General features: G+C 40.1%; 1 protein-coding gene across 1 annotated transcript in view; it reads left to right on the top strand.

Annotated features, from left to right (window-relative positions):
* Nucleotides 1-14,517, top strand: part of arg1 (arginase 1) — a 15,379-nt gene extending 862 nt beyond the window's left edge. Inside the window, exons 3-8 of the mRNA XM_017710533.2 lie at nucleotides 8,574-8,748; nucleotides 10,274-10,433; nucleotides 11,189-11,283; nucleotides 11,385-11,489; nucleotides 11,612-11,748; nucleotides 14,300-14,517. Coding sequence (XP_017566022.2) covers nucleotides 8,574-8,748; nucleotides 10,274-10,433; nucleotides 11,189-11,283; nucleotides 11,385-11,489; nucleotides 11,612-11,748; nucleotides 14,300-14,463 — 836 coding nt within the window. The 3' untranslated portion in view covers nucleotides 14,464-14,517. The remainder of the gene's footprint in view (nucleotides 1-8,573; nucleotides 8,749-10,273; nucleotides 10,434-11,188; nucleotides 11,284-11,384; nucleotides 11,490-11,611; nucleotides 11,749-14,299) is intronic.
* The last annotated feature ends 339 nt before the right edge of the window (nucleotides 14,518-14,856 follow it).

Raw genomic sequence — 14,856 nt, forward strand, 5'->3', positions numbered from 1 at the left:
CTGTTTTGACTGGAGGGTCAACACACACACACACACACACAGACACACGTTTATATACACTCACCGGCCACTTTATTAGGTACAGTGCTGCTCAGTTGCTTGTTAACACAAATAGCTCATCAGCCAATCACATGGCTGCAACTCAATGCATTTAGGCATGTAGAGGTGATCAAGACAACTTGCTGAAGTGCAGACCGAGCATCAGAACGGGGAAGAAAGGGGATTTAAGGGACTTTGAACGTGGCGTGGTTGTTGGTGCCAGACGGGCTGGTCTGAGTATTTCAGAAACTGCTGATCTACTGGGATTTTCACACACAACCATCTCTAGGGTTTACAGAGAACGGTCCGAAAAAGAGGAAATATCCAGTGAGCGGTCAGTTGTGTGGACGAAAATGCCTTGTTGATGTGAGAGGTCAGAGGAGAATGGGCAGACTGGTTCCAGATGATAGAAAGGCAACAGTAACTCAAATAACCAACCAACATCTCTGAGGAACGTTTCCAACACCTTGTTGAAAGTGTGGCACGAAGAATTAAGACAGTTCTGAAGGCAAAAGGGGGTCCAACTTTTTACTAGCATTAGTAAATAAAGTGGCCAGTAGGTATATATATCTCAACATATCAACACAAATGATTCTTTTATGTATATTATTCCTGTGGGAAAGACATCCACCTGTTAGGCTGTAGTATATTATAAATGTCTATTATCAGCGCTTTTAAAGTCTACATTAAAGACATATTTACATTTTTCCTAATCATAACTTTTGTTCCTACATTCATTCAGTTTAGTCACCGGTTGTTCAGATAACATAATGTGCAATTTTGTTGATGCTGACTTGCTATTCAGTGGTCAGCGCTCAGTGGACATCATTTTAAAGGGCCATTTCACCAATTTGCCAACCGTCCAGCATAATTAACCGATCAATACATAAACAGACTCATTCAGAGTGGTCTGGTGTGAAAAGCTCCGTTCTAGAGAAACTAGAGTCAGTACTGTTCACAGTGGTGGTGATAGGAACCAGACGTCTGCCTCTGAAAGCCCCCTCACAGAGAGTTATTACCTGGATATGAATTCAGTGCCTGACATTGTTTAATGCTGAAGGTTTTGGCATTCATGATTGAGAAGTACATGAGGGAAGATTTCAGATTTATCACTGATTTACCATCATCACCATTCCACATGAACACTCAGAAGACACGTGTGGGTTCCCTGGTGGTTCTGGATAGTAGATAAAATGGCTATACTTGTGTTGTGTAAAAAAGTTTTTGAATGAACTGCAAGTGAAGTTACATCATAACTTCTCTGCTGTTTGGCAAAGACCTGCTCTTAATGTCTCACCGTCCACAGTTAATCTGCAGAGACTTTAGGTGAAATCTGAGAATTGGTCACATTTAACTGCGTTCATGCTAAATACAGCTCTGCTTGCTTTGTTTTCCAGCATTACTGCAGGATGACCAAACCTAGTGTTACCCCAACCCTCACATTACCCCATCTCTAGAGTTGTAGCTCCAACCTTAACATTAACCCAGACATTAATCAACTCAGCCATATTACACCAGCAATATAGTCCTAACAGAAACAGCAGGAGCCCAGCACTGATGATTTGGTGTTGCAGAGAAAGCAAACTATATGCATTAAAGGGGAACGGAGTCATTCAGAGGGGTTTGGTGTGTGGTTGATTGTAGAGACTCAGATTTCTTTAGTGGTGGTGAATGGAACCAGAGGTCACCATGACTACAACACGAATATAGCCATTATATTTACTATCCAATTCCATCCAAACCTACACGGGTCTTCTGAGTCTATACAGCGGTAAAATAGCCATAAATCTGAAAAAAAATATTGTTTTCTTTGGGGACTATTTTTGCTCGCAGTGTCCGACACGTACTTGAATTCATTTTAAAATTCTGAAAAAAACAGGTAACAGTGCCCCAGATGTCATGCAACGTGTATCATTTCATGTGATATCTGTCTGTGATGGAGCTTTCAGAGGTGGACGTCTGGTTCCTATCACCACCACTGTGAACTATTCTGACTTGAAGTTTCTCTAGAACAGAGCATTTCATGCCAAACCACTGTGAATGGCATTGTGTATATATATTATAACCATTTAATAAGTACTTTCATTTTAATGTAAGTCAATGGAACCAGATGTTTTTCCAAGTTATTTTGGGCCGTGTGGGAAAAACATGTAAAAATGTTAAAAGGAAGACGTTCCTTCTGGAGTCGTTAAAGAGAAACGTCAGCGAGTTTCCATTAATCAGCCTTTGGTCGTTCTTATGTGTTTTATTATATCCAGATGCTGTGGTCATCAAATACATTACAGTTTGGCCGATGTGATCAGTATGACGTGGCGGTCATCCCAACATAAAGCATTTTTAGGGCCCAATCTGCTCTGTCTGTCCGTGATTAGACATAATGGACACTAAAACGGCTTTTATAGCTTTGAATAAGCGACACAGTAGAGCAGTGAAAGGACCACTCCAGCATATTTGAGTCTAATCTCTACCTGCTGCATCTTAAATGTACAGATAGCGAAACACAAACAGTAATTATGAGTTTCCATGTGAGAAAAAATGGAAAACAAACTGTTGGCTTCTGTTTTAAGTGAGATTTGAGCAAAAGTGTTTTCTGTTGCTTTCTAATTATAGAAAAACAGGGCGAAATTATCCTCAATGATGGTCAGTTGTTCCGCAGAATGATCCATATATGCACATTATACATCAGAAGTGACAGCTTTAGCTCATTTTGAGCAGAACTCAAAAACTCTCGCCAGTACGTGACTAGCAAATGCAGCTTTGGACAGTTGGACACACCTAAAATCATGTTTTTATTACAACACAAAAAAAACATGGGCTCTAACTGCTCACCATGTGGCCATGAGGGACAGGGATGCAGCCTCACTTCCTGCAATAAAATGCATGGGCATGGCTGAAACAAGACCCCACCTGCTGACAGCATTTTTTAAATAGATAGTTTTATTTAAAAATTTAACTCATGACAAATCTAAATCAACATCACACACACAAAAAAAATTACAAATATTATTTTCACAAGTTTAAATTTAGTTGTTAATGTTTGGAACCCAATAAAAAAAATCCCCTTTAAATTATGATTGTTTATATTTAACATGTTATCCAAATGAATACCATGAGTTTAAATAGAACAGGCAATTATTTTATTAAATAGTGTTTCTTTGCTTTGGGACTGCAGGTTGCATTAATTTAATTTGGTAAAATGGTTACATACATACATACATACATACATACATACATACATACACACACACACACACACACCTCAAAAAAATAAAGGGAGCACTCAAATAACACATCCTAGATCTGAATGAATGAAATATGTACAGAATAAAGTATTCAATGAGAAAAGCTGAATGTGCTGACAACAAAATCACCAATGGAAATGAAATTTATTAACCAATGGAGGCCTGGATTTGGAGTCACACACAAAATTAAAGTGGAAAAACACAGGCTGATCCAACTTTGATGTAATGTCCTTAAAACAAGTCAAAATGAGGCTCAGTGTTGTGTGTGGCCTCCACGTGCCTGTATGACCGCCCTACAACGCCTGGGCATGCTCCTGATGAGGTGGCGTTTGGTCTCCTGAGGGATCTCCTCCCAGACCTGGACTAAAGCATCCACCAACTCCGACAGTCTGTGGTGCAACGTGGCGTTGGTGGATGGAGCGAGACATGATGTCCCAGATGTGCTTAATTGGATTCAGGTCTGGGGAACGGGCGGGCCAGTCCATAGCTTCAATGCCTTCATCTTGCAGGAACTGCTGACACAATCCAGCCACATGAGGTCTAGCATTGTCCTGCATTAGGAGGAACCCAGGGCCAACCGCACCAGCATATGGTCTCACAAGGGGTCTGAGGATCTCATCTCGGTAACCAATGGTAGGCAGGCTACCTCTGGCGAGCACATGGAGGGCTGTGCGGCCCTCCAAAGAAATGCCACTCCATACCATTACTGACCCACTGCCAAACCGGTCATGCTGAAGGATGTTGCAGGCAGCAGATCGCTCTCCATGGCGTCTCCAGACTTTGTCACATGTGCTCAGTGTGAAACTGCTTTCATCTGTGAAGAGCACAGGGCGCCAGTGGCGAATTTACCAATGAATTTTTTCTCTGCCAAATGCCAAGTGTCCTGCACGGTGTTGGGCTGTGAGCATAACCCCCATCTGGCCCTCATGCCATCCTCATGGAGTCGGTTTCTAACCGTTTGTGCAGACACATGCACATTTGTGGCCTGCTGGAGGTCATTTTGCAGGGCTCTGGCAGTGCTCCTCCTGTTCCTCCTTGCACAAAGGCAGAGGTAGCGGTCCTGCTGCTGGGTTGTTGCCCTCCTACGGCCTCCTCCACGTCTCCTGCTGTACTGGCCTGTCTCCTGGTAGCGCCTCCAGCATCTGGACACTACGCTGACAGACACAGCAAACCTTCTTGCCACAACTCGCATTGATGTGCCATCCTGGATGAGCTGCACTACCTAAGCCACTTGTGTGGGTTGTAAAGTCCGTCTCATGCTACCACGAGTGTGAAAGCACCACCAACATTCAAAAGTGACCAAAACATCAGCCAGAAAGCAGAAAGGTACTGAGAAGTGGTCTGTGGTCCCCACCTGCAGAACCACTCCTTTATTGAGTGCGTCTTGGTAATTGCCAGTAATTTCCACCTGTTGTCTGTTCCATTTGCACAACAGCTGTGAAATTGATTGTCAGTCAGTGTTGCTTCCTAAGTGGACAGTTTGATTTCACAGAAGTTTGATTTACTTGGAGTTATATTGTGTTGTTTAAGTGTTCCCTTTATTTTTTGAGCAGTGTGTATATATATATATATATCGCTGTTGTGGGGGTCCAGCCGGCCCTGTCTGCTGCCAGAAGAGGGCAACGGTGGCAAGGAGTCATGGACTAATTAGGCTAACCTGACACACCTGTGGCCTGCCCCACTTAAGGCTATGGCAAACGGCAGGGGTGGAGGGGTGACTGGTATGGTACTCAGTAAAAGAAAAGAAAAGAAAAGAAAAGAAAAGAAAAGAAAAGAAGCTGCCCCAAAACCAAAAAGAGGGCTGAGAAGAGAATATTGCCCCCAAATTACTCATAAAAGGACAAAAAAGAGAAAACAATCCAAGCTGTACAAAATGTGTTTGCTCTAAGAACAAACAAGTGAAGGGAAGCATAAAGTTTGCTTTCCTGTCATTTGCCTTGTGTTTTTGAATGAACTGCAAATGAAGTTACATCACAACTTCTCTGCTGTTTGACAAAGACCTGCTATTAATGTCTCACCGTCCACAGTTAATCTGCAGAGACTTTAGGTGAAATCTGAGAATTGGTCACATTTAGCTGCGTTCATGCTAAATACAGCTTTGCTTGCTTTGTTTTCCAGCATTACTGCAGGATGACCAAACCTAGTGTTACCCCAACCCTCACATTACCCCATCTCTAGAGCTGTAGCTCCAACCTTAACATTAACCCAGACATTAATCAACTCAGCCATATTACACCAGCAATATAGTCCTAACAGAAACAGCAGGAGCCCAACACTGGCGATTTGGTGTTGCAGCGAAAGCAAACTATATGCATTATATGCATTCAGAGGGGTTTGGTGTGTGGTTGATTGTAGAGACTCAGATTTCTTTACAGTGGTGGTGAATGGAACCAGAGGTCACCATGACTACAACACGAATATAGCCATTATATTTACTATCCAATTCCATCCAAACCTACACGGTCTTCTGAGTCTATACGGTGGTAAAATAGCCATAAATCTGTAGAGCAGTGGAACTGTGTTCTCTGGAGTCATTGAGCTCCACCCGTACCTTTTTGGATGAGCTGGAGTGATCTGGAACTGACCATCCAACATCAGTTACCTGACCTTAATAATGCTCAATCAAATCCTCATAGCAGTGTTCCTGTAAAGCCTTCACAGACGAGTAGAGGCTGTTAATGCAGCAGAGAGAGACAGATGCCCTATTAGTATCCTTAATATCGGAAGAAATACTTGATGATGGCAACCTCTCAATAGGAGTAAAGTGAGATGAGGACTAAGGATGAGCAAGAGAGACAGTAGCAACCTGGGGACATGATCTGATAAAACAGGGCCGACTGACCTTGTACCACCCACCCCGTAATGGCAGTTCTGAGAAGCTGCGATGGGGAAAACACAAACACACCTCCAGTACAGAGGTGACATTAGTGCGTCAGTCTGCCGGCAGTGTGTACATAATAAGCCAGCAGGAAAGTTTGCAGGTTCAATCAATAACACAGAGTGCTTCATGAGTGACGTATTGGCCTGCAGCCTGTTTCTACTGGGTTATTCTTTTGTTGTTCATGTCACTGGTTAGACCAAAAAACCTCCATCTGGTGTCCTCGTTACCTCTGTTCACAGAAAAAACAGCAAAATCTCTATTTACTAAACATGGAGACGGAATCTGAAGCTGTTCCTCCCTCCACCCTGGAGCACCCCTGAGGATGCTAGTTCCCCATTAGCATGGCTATGTTTAAGTTGTGGAGAAAAACAAACAGATATCATGGTATATCTGTGGTAAACCGTTCGTTTTCTCACTTATATTTTTACCTTGATTATCACTGTGTTTCAAATCCAGCTATAGAGTGAAGCTAGTGTGCCAGTTTTACCACACACATGCTACATGCAAGCTAACAACCTCAAAATGGACGTAAAACTCGCCAAAATACCACACACAAACCAAATATTGCTAAAAAGTAGCAGTTGAGGTACTTTAGTGGTCAATTTGGGTAGCCAGTGTTGATGTATACTGGTGCTGAAGCACATATTAGTAGCATTTTAGCTACTTTAAGCACATATTAGCTATCAGCTACTATATACTGCTATGTAGTAGCTAAGATGTGCTGCTAAAGTAACCACACTTTCACAATGCGTAGTCTACATTTAATTAATGTAACGTGTGTGTCTTATTTTAATTTATATATATATATATATATATATATATATATATATATATATATATATATATATATATATATATATATATATATCGCTGTTGTCGGACCAAAACCTTGTATCTCCAAAATGGTAACTTTACAGGAGAAGGAAAAAACCTACATTACTTTCAATGTAAGTTAATGGAACCAGACTTTTTATCAAGTAATTTTTGCCCATTTATATTGGTCCATTTCATCATGAAATTTATACAAAATATAAAGGCCAACGTGCATTTTCAAATGTGTCAAAAACTAAAAAATCGACAAAAATTGAGATTATATACGTGTGTGCTGCTAAAGTAACTCAGCTAAAGTAAGTTAACTGCTACTTTTCACCTTGTGTACCCTATATTTAATTAATGTAACATGTAAAAACAGCTACTACTGTATTTTAGTGATCAATTTGGGTAGCCGGTGTTGATATATATTAGTGCTGAAGCACATTAGTAGCATTTTAGCTACTGTAAGCACATAATAGCCACTACACAACAGTATACTGCTATGTACTAGCTAATGTGCTGTGAAAGTAACTCTGCTAAAGTAGTAACTACATTTTCAGAGTGGTAGTCTATAATTAATGTAACGTAAGAAAAGCTACTTTGCGTTAGTGGTCGGTTTTGGTAGCTGGTATTGAGATATGCTAGTGTTGAAAGACATATTAGTAGCATATTAGCTACTATAAGGACATATTAGCCACTACATAACAGCATATCGCTGTGTAGTAGCTAATATATATGTGCTGCTAAAGTAACTGCTAAAATAAGCTAACTGCTACTTTTTCACAGCGCGTAGTCTACATTTAATCAGTGTAATATGTAAGAAAGGCTACTTTGTTAGTGGTCAGTTTAGGTAGCTGGTGTTGATATATACTAACATTGAACCACATATTAGTTGCTGTAGGCACATTAGCTACTACATAAGAATACAGTGTTATGTACCAGCTAATATGTATCTGCTAAAGTAGTTAACTCCTGCATTTTCCCAACATGTAGCACATTTAATTAATGTAATGGAAGAAAGGCTGCGATAGCCGCTTAACTAAATGTTGAGTGCTAGCTTAGCATGTACAGGGTGAGGCTACGATTGGGGTGCAGTTTAGCCCTTGTAAATCTCTAAAATGAAAACTTTTAAACTATCGTTTTTCAACATCAAAAAGAAAATGTGGTTAATCTCAGGAACAATATCTCATTTTCTATCAAATGTCTTTGTTGGCAGTGGCTTAAATGAGTAACAGTGTTGAGTTTTCAGGACATTCAGGTGTTCATTCTAACAATTTACTTAAATTATTATTATTTTTAAATGAATCATTTACTTTCAGTAGAGAATTTGGCCAGCAGGCTTGCATTTTCAAAGTGACCTAGTCAGTCAATATCACAGTGTGACTGAAAATGAAGAAAAAAGAATAAGCAATCTTTTCATCTTCCCATGATCTTCAGGAAAATCATGTTGTGCACCTGTGACTTGCTCAGATAACAGGGTGGACAGTGGACATTTCAAACATATCATTTTATTTTTAGTTTTGTAAGCAGCATTCATTTTTCCCATAGAGAAGAAACTAAATGACATGGATTTTAAAGATTAATGCTGTCTCCGGCAGGTTGTGAAGTGAAGGATTATGGGAATCTGACATTTGAAGATGTGTCCAACGATGAGCCCATTGGAAACACGAAGAGCCCACGGGCGGTCGGACGCGCCAACCAACAGCTGGCGAACGCTGTGCAGAGAGTGAAGAGCGACGGCCACACCTGTGTGATGCTCGGGGGGGATCACAGGTCTGAACCACCCAACACCGAGTGTGTTTACAAGCACTGTGAATCTGAAAACTGCAGAAAATCAGATTGTATGTACAACATATTTACATGCCCTTGGGTGATCAGATACTGGGAAAACTCTGGGTCTACTTGAGTCAGGCAGTAATTGGATTTCTGCGGTCAATGGCACAGTGTTTTGTTTTGGCACATGTGCAGACTGAGAAAAACGAAAGAAATCAGAGTAAGGGTACATGAGCTGAAAAACCCCATTACCGAGCTCAAATCCGGCTCTCTTTATCCGATTTCTAGGCCTTGATCTGAACTAAGAATTATGCTTTAATGTTTACACTTGTCTACACTGATCACTTGAACAATCAGATATTTAAACATGATTATGTAATTACCTATTTAATGATATAGTAAGTTATACATTGAATTATGTTTATATCCAATTATCTATGAGTCTGCATTTTGACTCAACATTTTTTTTTGTTTCTTGAAGTTTTCCTTTTACAAAACAAATTCAAATCATAACAAAGCATCTACTTGCAAACATCACTGGTGTACACACTTAAAGGTAGTTATACAAGGGTTCTTTAGTAAAGAAATGGTTCTATAAAGAACCATGGACAATCAAAGAACCTTTTTGCGTGATTTAAGGGTTCTTTGTGTCATTAAATTGTCCTTCAGATTGATGGAGTGTGTTTTATGGCTCTATGTAGAACCTTTTTTGAAAAGGGTTCTTCTACTGTTACAGGCTTGACATGTCAACAACAGAAGAACTCTTTGTGCTATATAGAACCCTTTTCAGAAAGGATCTATATATTGAACCATATAAAATTCTATATTCATCTAAAGAACCATTTAATTATTCAAAGATCCCTTTAATCATGCTAAGAGTTCTTTGAGTGTTTGATTCTATATAGAATGTTTTCTTTACTAAAGAACCCTTGAAGAAAAGTTTTTAAGAGCGTGTGGGCAGAAAGTTTAGAATCTTAACTTTTAAACAGAATTTCTTCGGAAATAATTCATAGAATTACAACATGTTTTTATTATTGCTGGTGATAACTTTGATTTCTATGATGTGTGCAATGATTCGGAGTTCATAACTGTGTTCAGTGATGCAGTAGTGCCTCATTCAGTATATTTTTCAATACTGCAAAAACAAGAAATGCATGAAAATCTGGGTTGTTTTAATCTATTAATGTTTATATGAACATCATAAAAGTTCAATTTGTGATAACAATGCGCTACTGTACACTTAAGTTGGGTTGCTTTCTTCCCTGATCTAGATTCTGCAGTAAAAAGGAAGTGATATTTTCAGTGTAAGGAGGTTCTGCTCTGGTTGTAGGTTAGTGTAGTATTAGTGTAGTGTAAGAGACCTTGGGCAAGACTCCTAACATCACCTTGGCCTACCTGTGTAAAATGATGAAATTGTAAGTCGCTCTGGATAAGAGAGTCTCCCAAATGCCGTCAATGTAGATGTTCTCATTGTGAACTTGCTTGTTTCATTTTTAAGCCGTTTAATCTTTCTTTGTTTCTACAGTTTAGCAATCGGCTCAATCCACGGTCACGCGGCCTGTGGAAGTGAACTGAGCGTGGTGTGGGTGGATGCCCATGCAGACATCAACACACCCCTGACCACCCCGACTGGTAACATCCACGGGCAGCCCATGTCCTACCTCATCCATGAGCTGCATACAAAGGTGATTCACCGCAGCGATATACTCATTTCGGGATCTGCAAAGAAAACAGATAAAGTAATCTGGCGAAATCTGTAAAACGCAAGCAACAACAAAACAAAGCTCATTAGAAGTTGAAGTGTTTTTATAACTTTAATGTTATAATGTAATGTCTGAATTTTCAATTCTATACACTGTACATTTTTCATTCATCGAGGTACAAACAATGCAAATGTTCCCTCAAAGTTACAACAGTGGTTTTAAGGTCCAGTGGTGCACCATGAATGAGTTTTTACAGGTGAAATGTACAGATTTGTACCTTTTTTAAATTTTTTTTTTATTACCTAATCTTTTAAAACAGAACAATAAAATAAAAGCCTGGAAGTGAGACGTGGTGTATGGAGTCAGTACAACTTAGAAAATATCATTTCTAAGGATCATCGTACAATTATGTTCTGTGACTAATGGTACTGAGATGTACTCTTGAGGGTTCCACCCCAGTGACAAGAGGTAGTACCTTTTAGTTCTGAGAGTGTACAGTTAGTACATTGACCCTTTATTGTCTGACATATTTTAATCGACGACCTAGTAATTAATGTTTCTCTTAAGGTCGTGCAATTCTATAACATCCATCCATCCATCCATCCATCCATCCATCCATCCATTTTCTAAGCCGCTTCTCCATCAGGGTCGCGGGCAATTCTATAACAGTTTTGCACAATTCTGAACAGTAAAAAAAAAAAAATGACAGATTATTATTTTTTTTTTTTTTCCTTCAGATTCCTGTATTGCCAGACTTCTCATGGATAAAGCCTTGCATAGCAGCAAAAGATATTGTGTACATTGGACTCAGAGATGTAGACCCAGGGGAACAGTAAGTTACACTAAAAAATGCTGTAAAAAGTGCATTTTAGTTCAAAAATATGCCGAAACAACTCAGGTTTTATCTTAATACTCAATTTTCCTTTATTCCAGTTACATTTTGAAACACCTCGGCATCAAGACCTTCTCCATGACGGAGGTAGATCGTCTTGGAATTGCCAAAGTTATGGAACAGACATGCGATCACATCTTTTCAAAGCAAGTATTGCAGCTTCAAGACCTCAAATGTATAGTTTACAATCCAAATGTGCTGCTTTGAATATATTCAGATCACACTGTGCCCTGCTGAACATTCCCCATAAAACACTATCATCAAACAGGGTGAAAAAGCCCATCCATCTCAGTTATGACATCGACGCTCTGGACCCGTCTGTGACTCCTGCGACAGGGACGCCTGTGGTCGGAGGTCTGACATACAGAGAGGGGGTCTACATCACGGAGCACATCTGTCAAACAGGTGAAACATATGTCGAAGCCAGGGCTGCAGTACGTTAACATAAAAAACAATGTTTGATAAAGCGGTCTGATGTCATGACGACGATATGAGAAGGAATAAATTACTATTAAAATAATGTGTCTGTGGCTGGATGTAACACAACACTGCTTTTACAGCTAAAGTTACCCGAAAATATGGAGAGTAACCGAATCAAACGGCACTTTTGCAACTGAGAGGTCTTACGATGTTGATTTTTCTCCACTACCATCCCCATCTGCGACGAGGGAAGGTGTTTCTGATAAAGCAGTGCGTCTTAAGCCTTACCAGTATGAGCCGCTGACTGAAACCGTCAGAGTTCCCCTTCAAATTCACTTTCCCCTTCATCAATCAGTCCTCGGGCACACGTATTCACTGAACAGAAATCAACGGCAAGCAACACTGGAACTACGAAAAGTGATGAAGTTTGGCAAAGGCTGTACGGACGAAGGGTTTTGAAGATTAAGAGACCATTATTAGTCCCACAACAGGGAAATTTCACCTCCGCATTTAACCCATCCATGAAGTGAGACACCACATACACTCTAGTGAGCACACACACACACTAGGGGGCAGTGAGCACACTTGCCCGGAGCAGTGGGCAGCCCAATTTTAAGCGCCTAGGGAGCAGTTGGGGGTTAGGTGTCTTGCTCAAGGATACCTCAGTCATGTGCTGTCGGCTCTGGGGATCGAACCGGTGACTTTCCGGGCACGAGGCTGGTTCCCTTTCCTCCAGCCCATGACTGCCCACCTGGTTGACAGTTGGTAACAATGGCCATTTAACATTAACCTTTGCTATACTGTTTCGCTTTCTGTAGTTCCAGTGTTGCTTGCCATTGATTTCTGTTCAGTGAATCATGCTGAGGGTCTGAGTTGTGAAGGAAAACATGAATTGGATGCAAATATGCTTTTATAAACGAGTAGAGCGTCATCAGGGGACGGTAACATTGGTTGATTTGCAAACTATGTGTCATAATGCTTCGGTATCTGCACCTATAGCAGAGTTGAATCTGAGTTGCTCCACAGAGGCAGAACTGACTGTGATAATATTATTATAAAGATATTTTACAATTCAGAAAGATGTATTCACATTTCAGGCAAGGCTGGTGTAGATTACTACAGAGCAAAGCATTTCAGCTAGTAATGAAACAAAGGTCTTATAGTTGCTCTTTAAAAATAAGGTTGTTCTTGCTTTTGGTTGAGGGTAGTTTGACACCGTGTTCTTAGTTGGTTCTGGACTCTTATTTTGAAGGACTCTGGGGGCCGGAAGGGTAGCAAGCTTGAGTATCCCAGCTGGCTAGCAAAAAAAGCAGTAGAGCCTGAGCAGCCGGTGTGCTGCATGTTGTCCCCTTTTGCTGCAGCTGTTTTGAGTAAAATTTCCTTTAAAGCTTTATCTCAATAACAATAAAAATACGATTTATTGAACAGCCCTAGTAGAAGCCGTGTTCACTCGTATCCTTCAGTGCTGAGGAGAGGGTCTGACGATCTTCACTACAGTGTAGTGAACTTATAGGTACTAGTTCTAGCCCATCTTTTAGTCTATGAAAGTATATTTTATAAAGTATAATTACAAGTGCAGGCCACAGGTATATGAATAAGTATATACAAGTATGTGTTTTATTCAAGTAAGTATAGGCCAAATAAACTTTTCTGCATATTTGTCAGTATAAGCCAAATATACTTAAGTAAAATTTTGTCTGATGCAGTACTGTGCAAAAGACTTAGGCACCCAAGACACATTTTCAAAATCTATTTATTTGTGTAGTTTGTGTTTTATTTGCTGAGAAAAGTGTTAATATTTGAATAAACAAAATGTATAGAATATTAATTAATAATGATTATGTGTATAGATAAATAATAAATAGTGATTTTCTGGATGTGAGTGTGTTTGTTGAACCCTTTCCAAGCCTCTCCTTGAGGAAGCCCAGCATTTTATTTTTATTTATATATACTTGAGCTCATGATGTAATTGATGATATTAACAAGTCTCTGTGGCGGCTGTGAAGGTGTCAAGGAAAAATATGGGCCCAAGAAATTCTTGTTACTTTTTGTTTTTATGTTTATTTGAATTATGACTACAACTTTATTCTAATGTATATGGTGATAAACTCACTGCTGAGGTAAACTGTTTAAAATTTGCTTAGATGCCTAAAACTTTCGCACTGTATCTTTTAAGTCCATGAAAAATAAACGAGAGCAAACTCGCCTTAATTTAGTTGAGAAGAATATACTCATATCACACTTGAATGTACATCTTTATAAGGGCAATCACAAAATTTGGATGGTTGTGGTCAGCGTAAATTGAATAGTCTACCCACATGTGGGCGGAGCTTCTCAGGCAGAGAATATAAGTAATTATTGCTATATTATTGTAGAGCAGTCGATCCCAGTCTTAGCCCCGGTGCCCGGTGCCCAGTACATACAGAACCTCGTTACTTAGTAAATGAGATAAATCAGGTTTGGTAAATGAGGGAAGATATAAAACCATGCAGCTGGGAAGCTCTGGTGTAACGTATCCACTCTGTCTCACCACCAGGGCTGCTGTCTGCTGTTGACATTGTGGAGGTGAACCCAAAGCAAGGCAGAACGGAGGAGGAGGTTCGCTCTACCGTGAACGCGGCGGTGGATCTCGTACTGAGCTGCTTCGGACGAGTCCGTGAAGGATCGCACCAGAACGACTACAAAATGCCCGAACCATGAGTGCCTTTTCTTTTCTACAGTGCAGCCATGAGATTAAATTCAATGACAACAATATGCAGCTTTCTTTCTTTAATAAAATGTGATGTCCATATATGGAAATCTAAGCTGCAAAAACAGCCCATTTTAAATCCACTGCTTTTGTGACGTCACAAACATGAACACATTTGCATATATTTGCCTACTCAGTCCACACACTGAAGTTATCCCAGGGTTTCAGTCACGTGTTTTTCCGTATTTGGGACCCAATTTCTTTGACAGATGGCTAAAATTACTCTCCTTACTTTGGGAGAGTAAAAACTTTACCTCGACAAAGTCGATGATCTAGGCTGATATCCTTAGTTTCCCCTCGACCTTTGCATAGACGTGTTAAAGGTGCAGTAATAAAAAAAAAAA

Source organism: Pygocentrus nattereri, chromosome 13, assembly GCF_015220715.1.
Source record: "Pygocentrus nattereri isolate fPygNat1 chromosome 13, fPygNat1.pri, whole genome shotgun sequence".
Taxonomy (NCBI): Eukaryota; Metazoa; Chordata; class Actinopteri; order Characiformes; family Serrasalmidae; genus Pygocentrus; species Pygocentrus nattereri.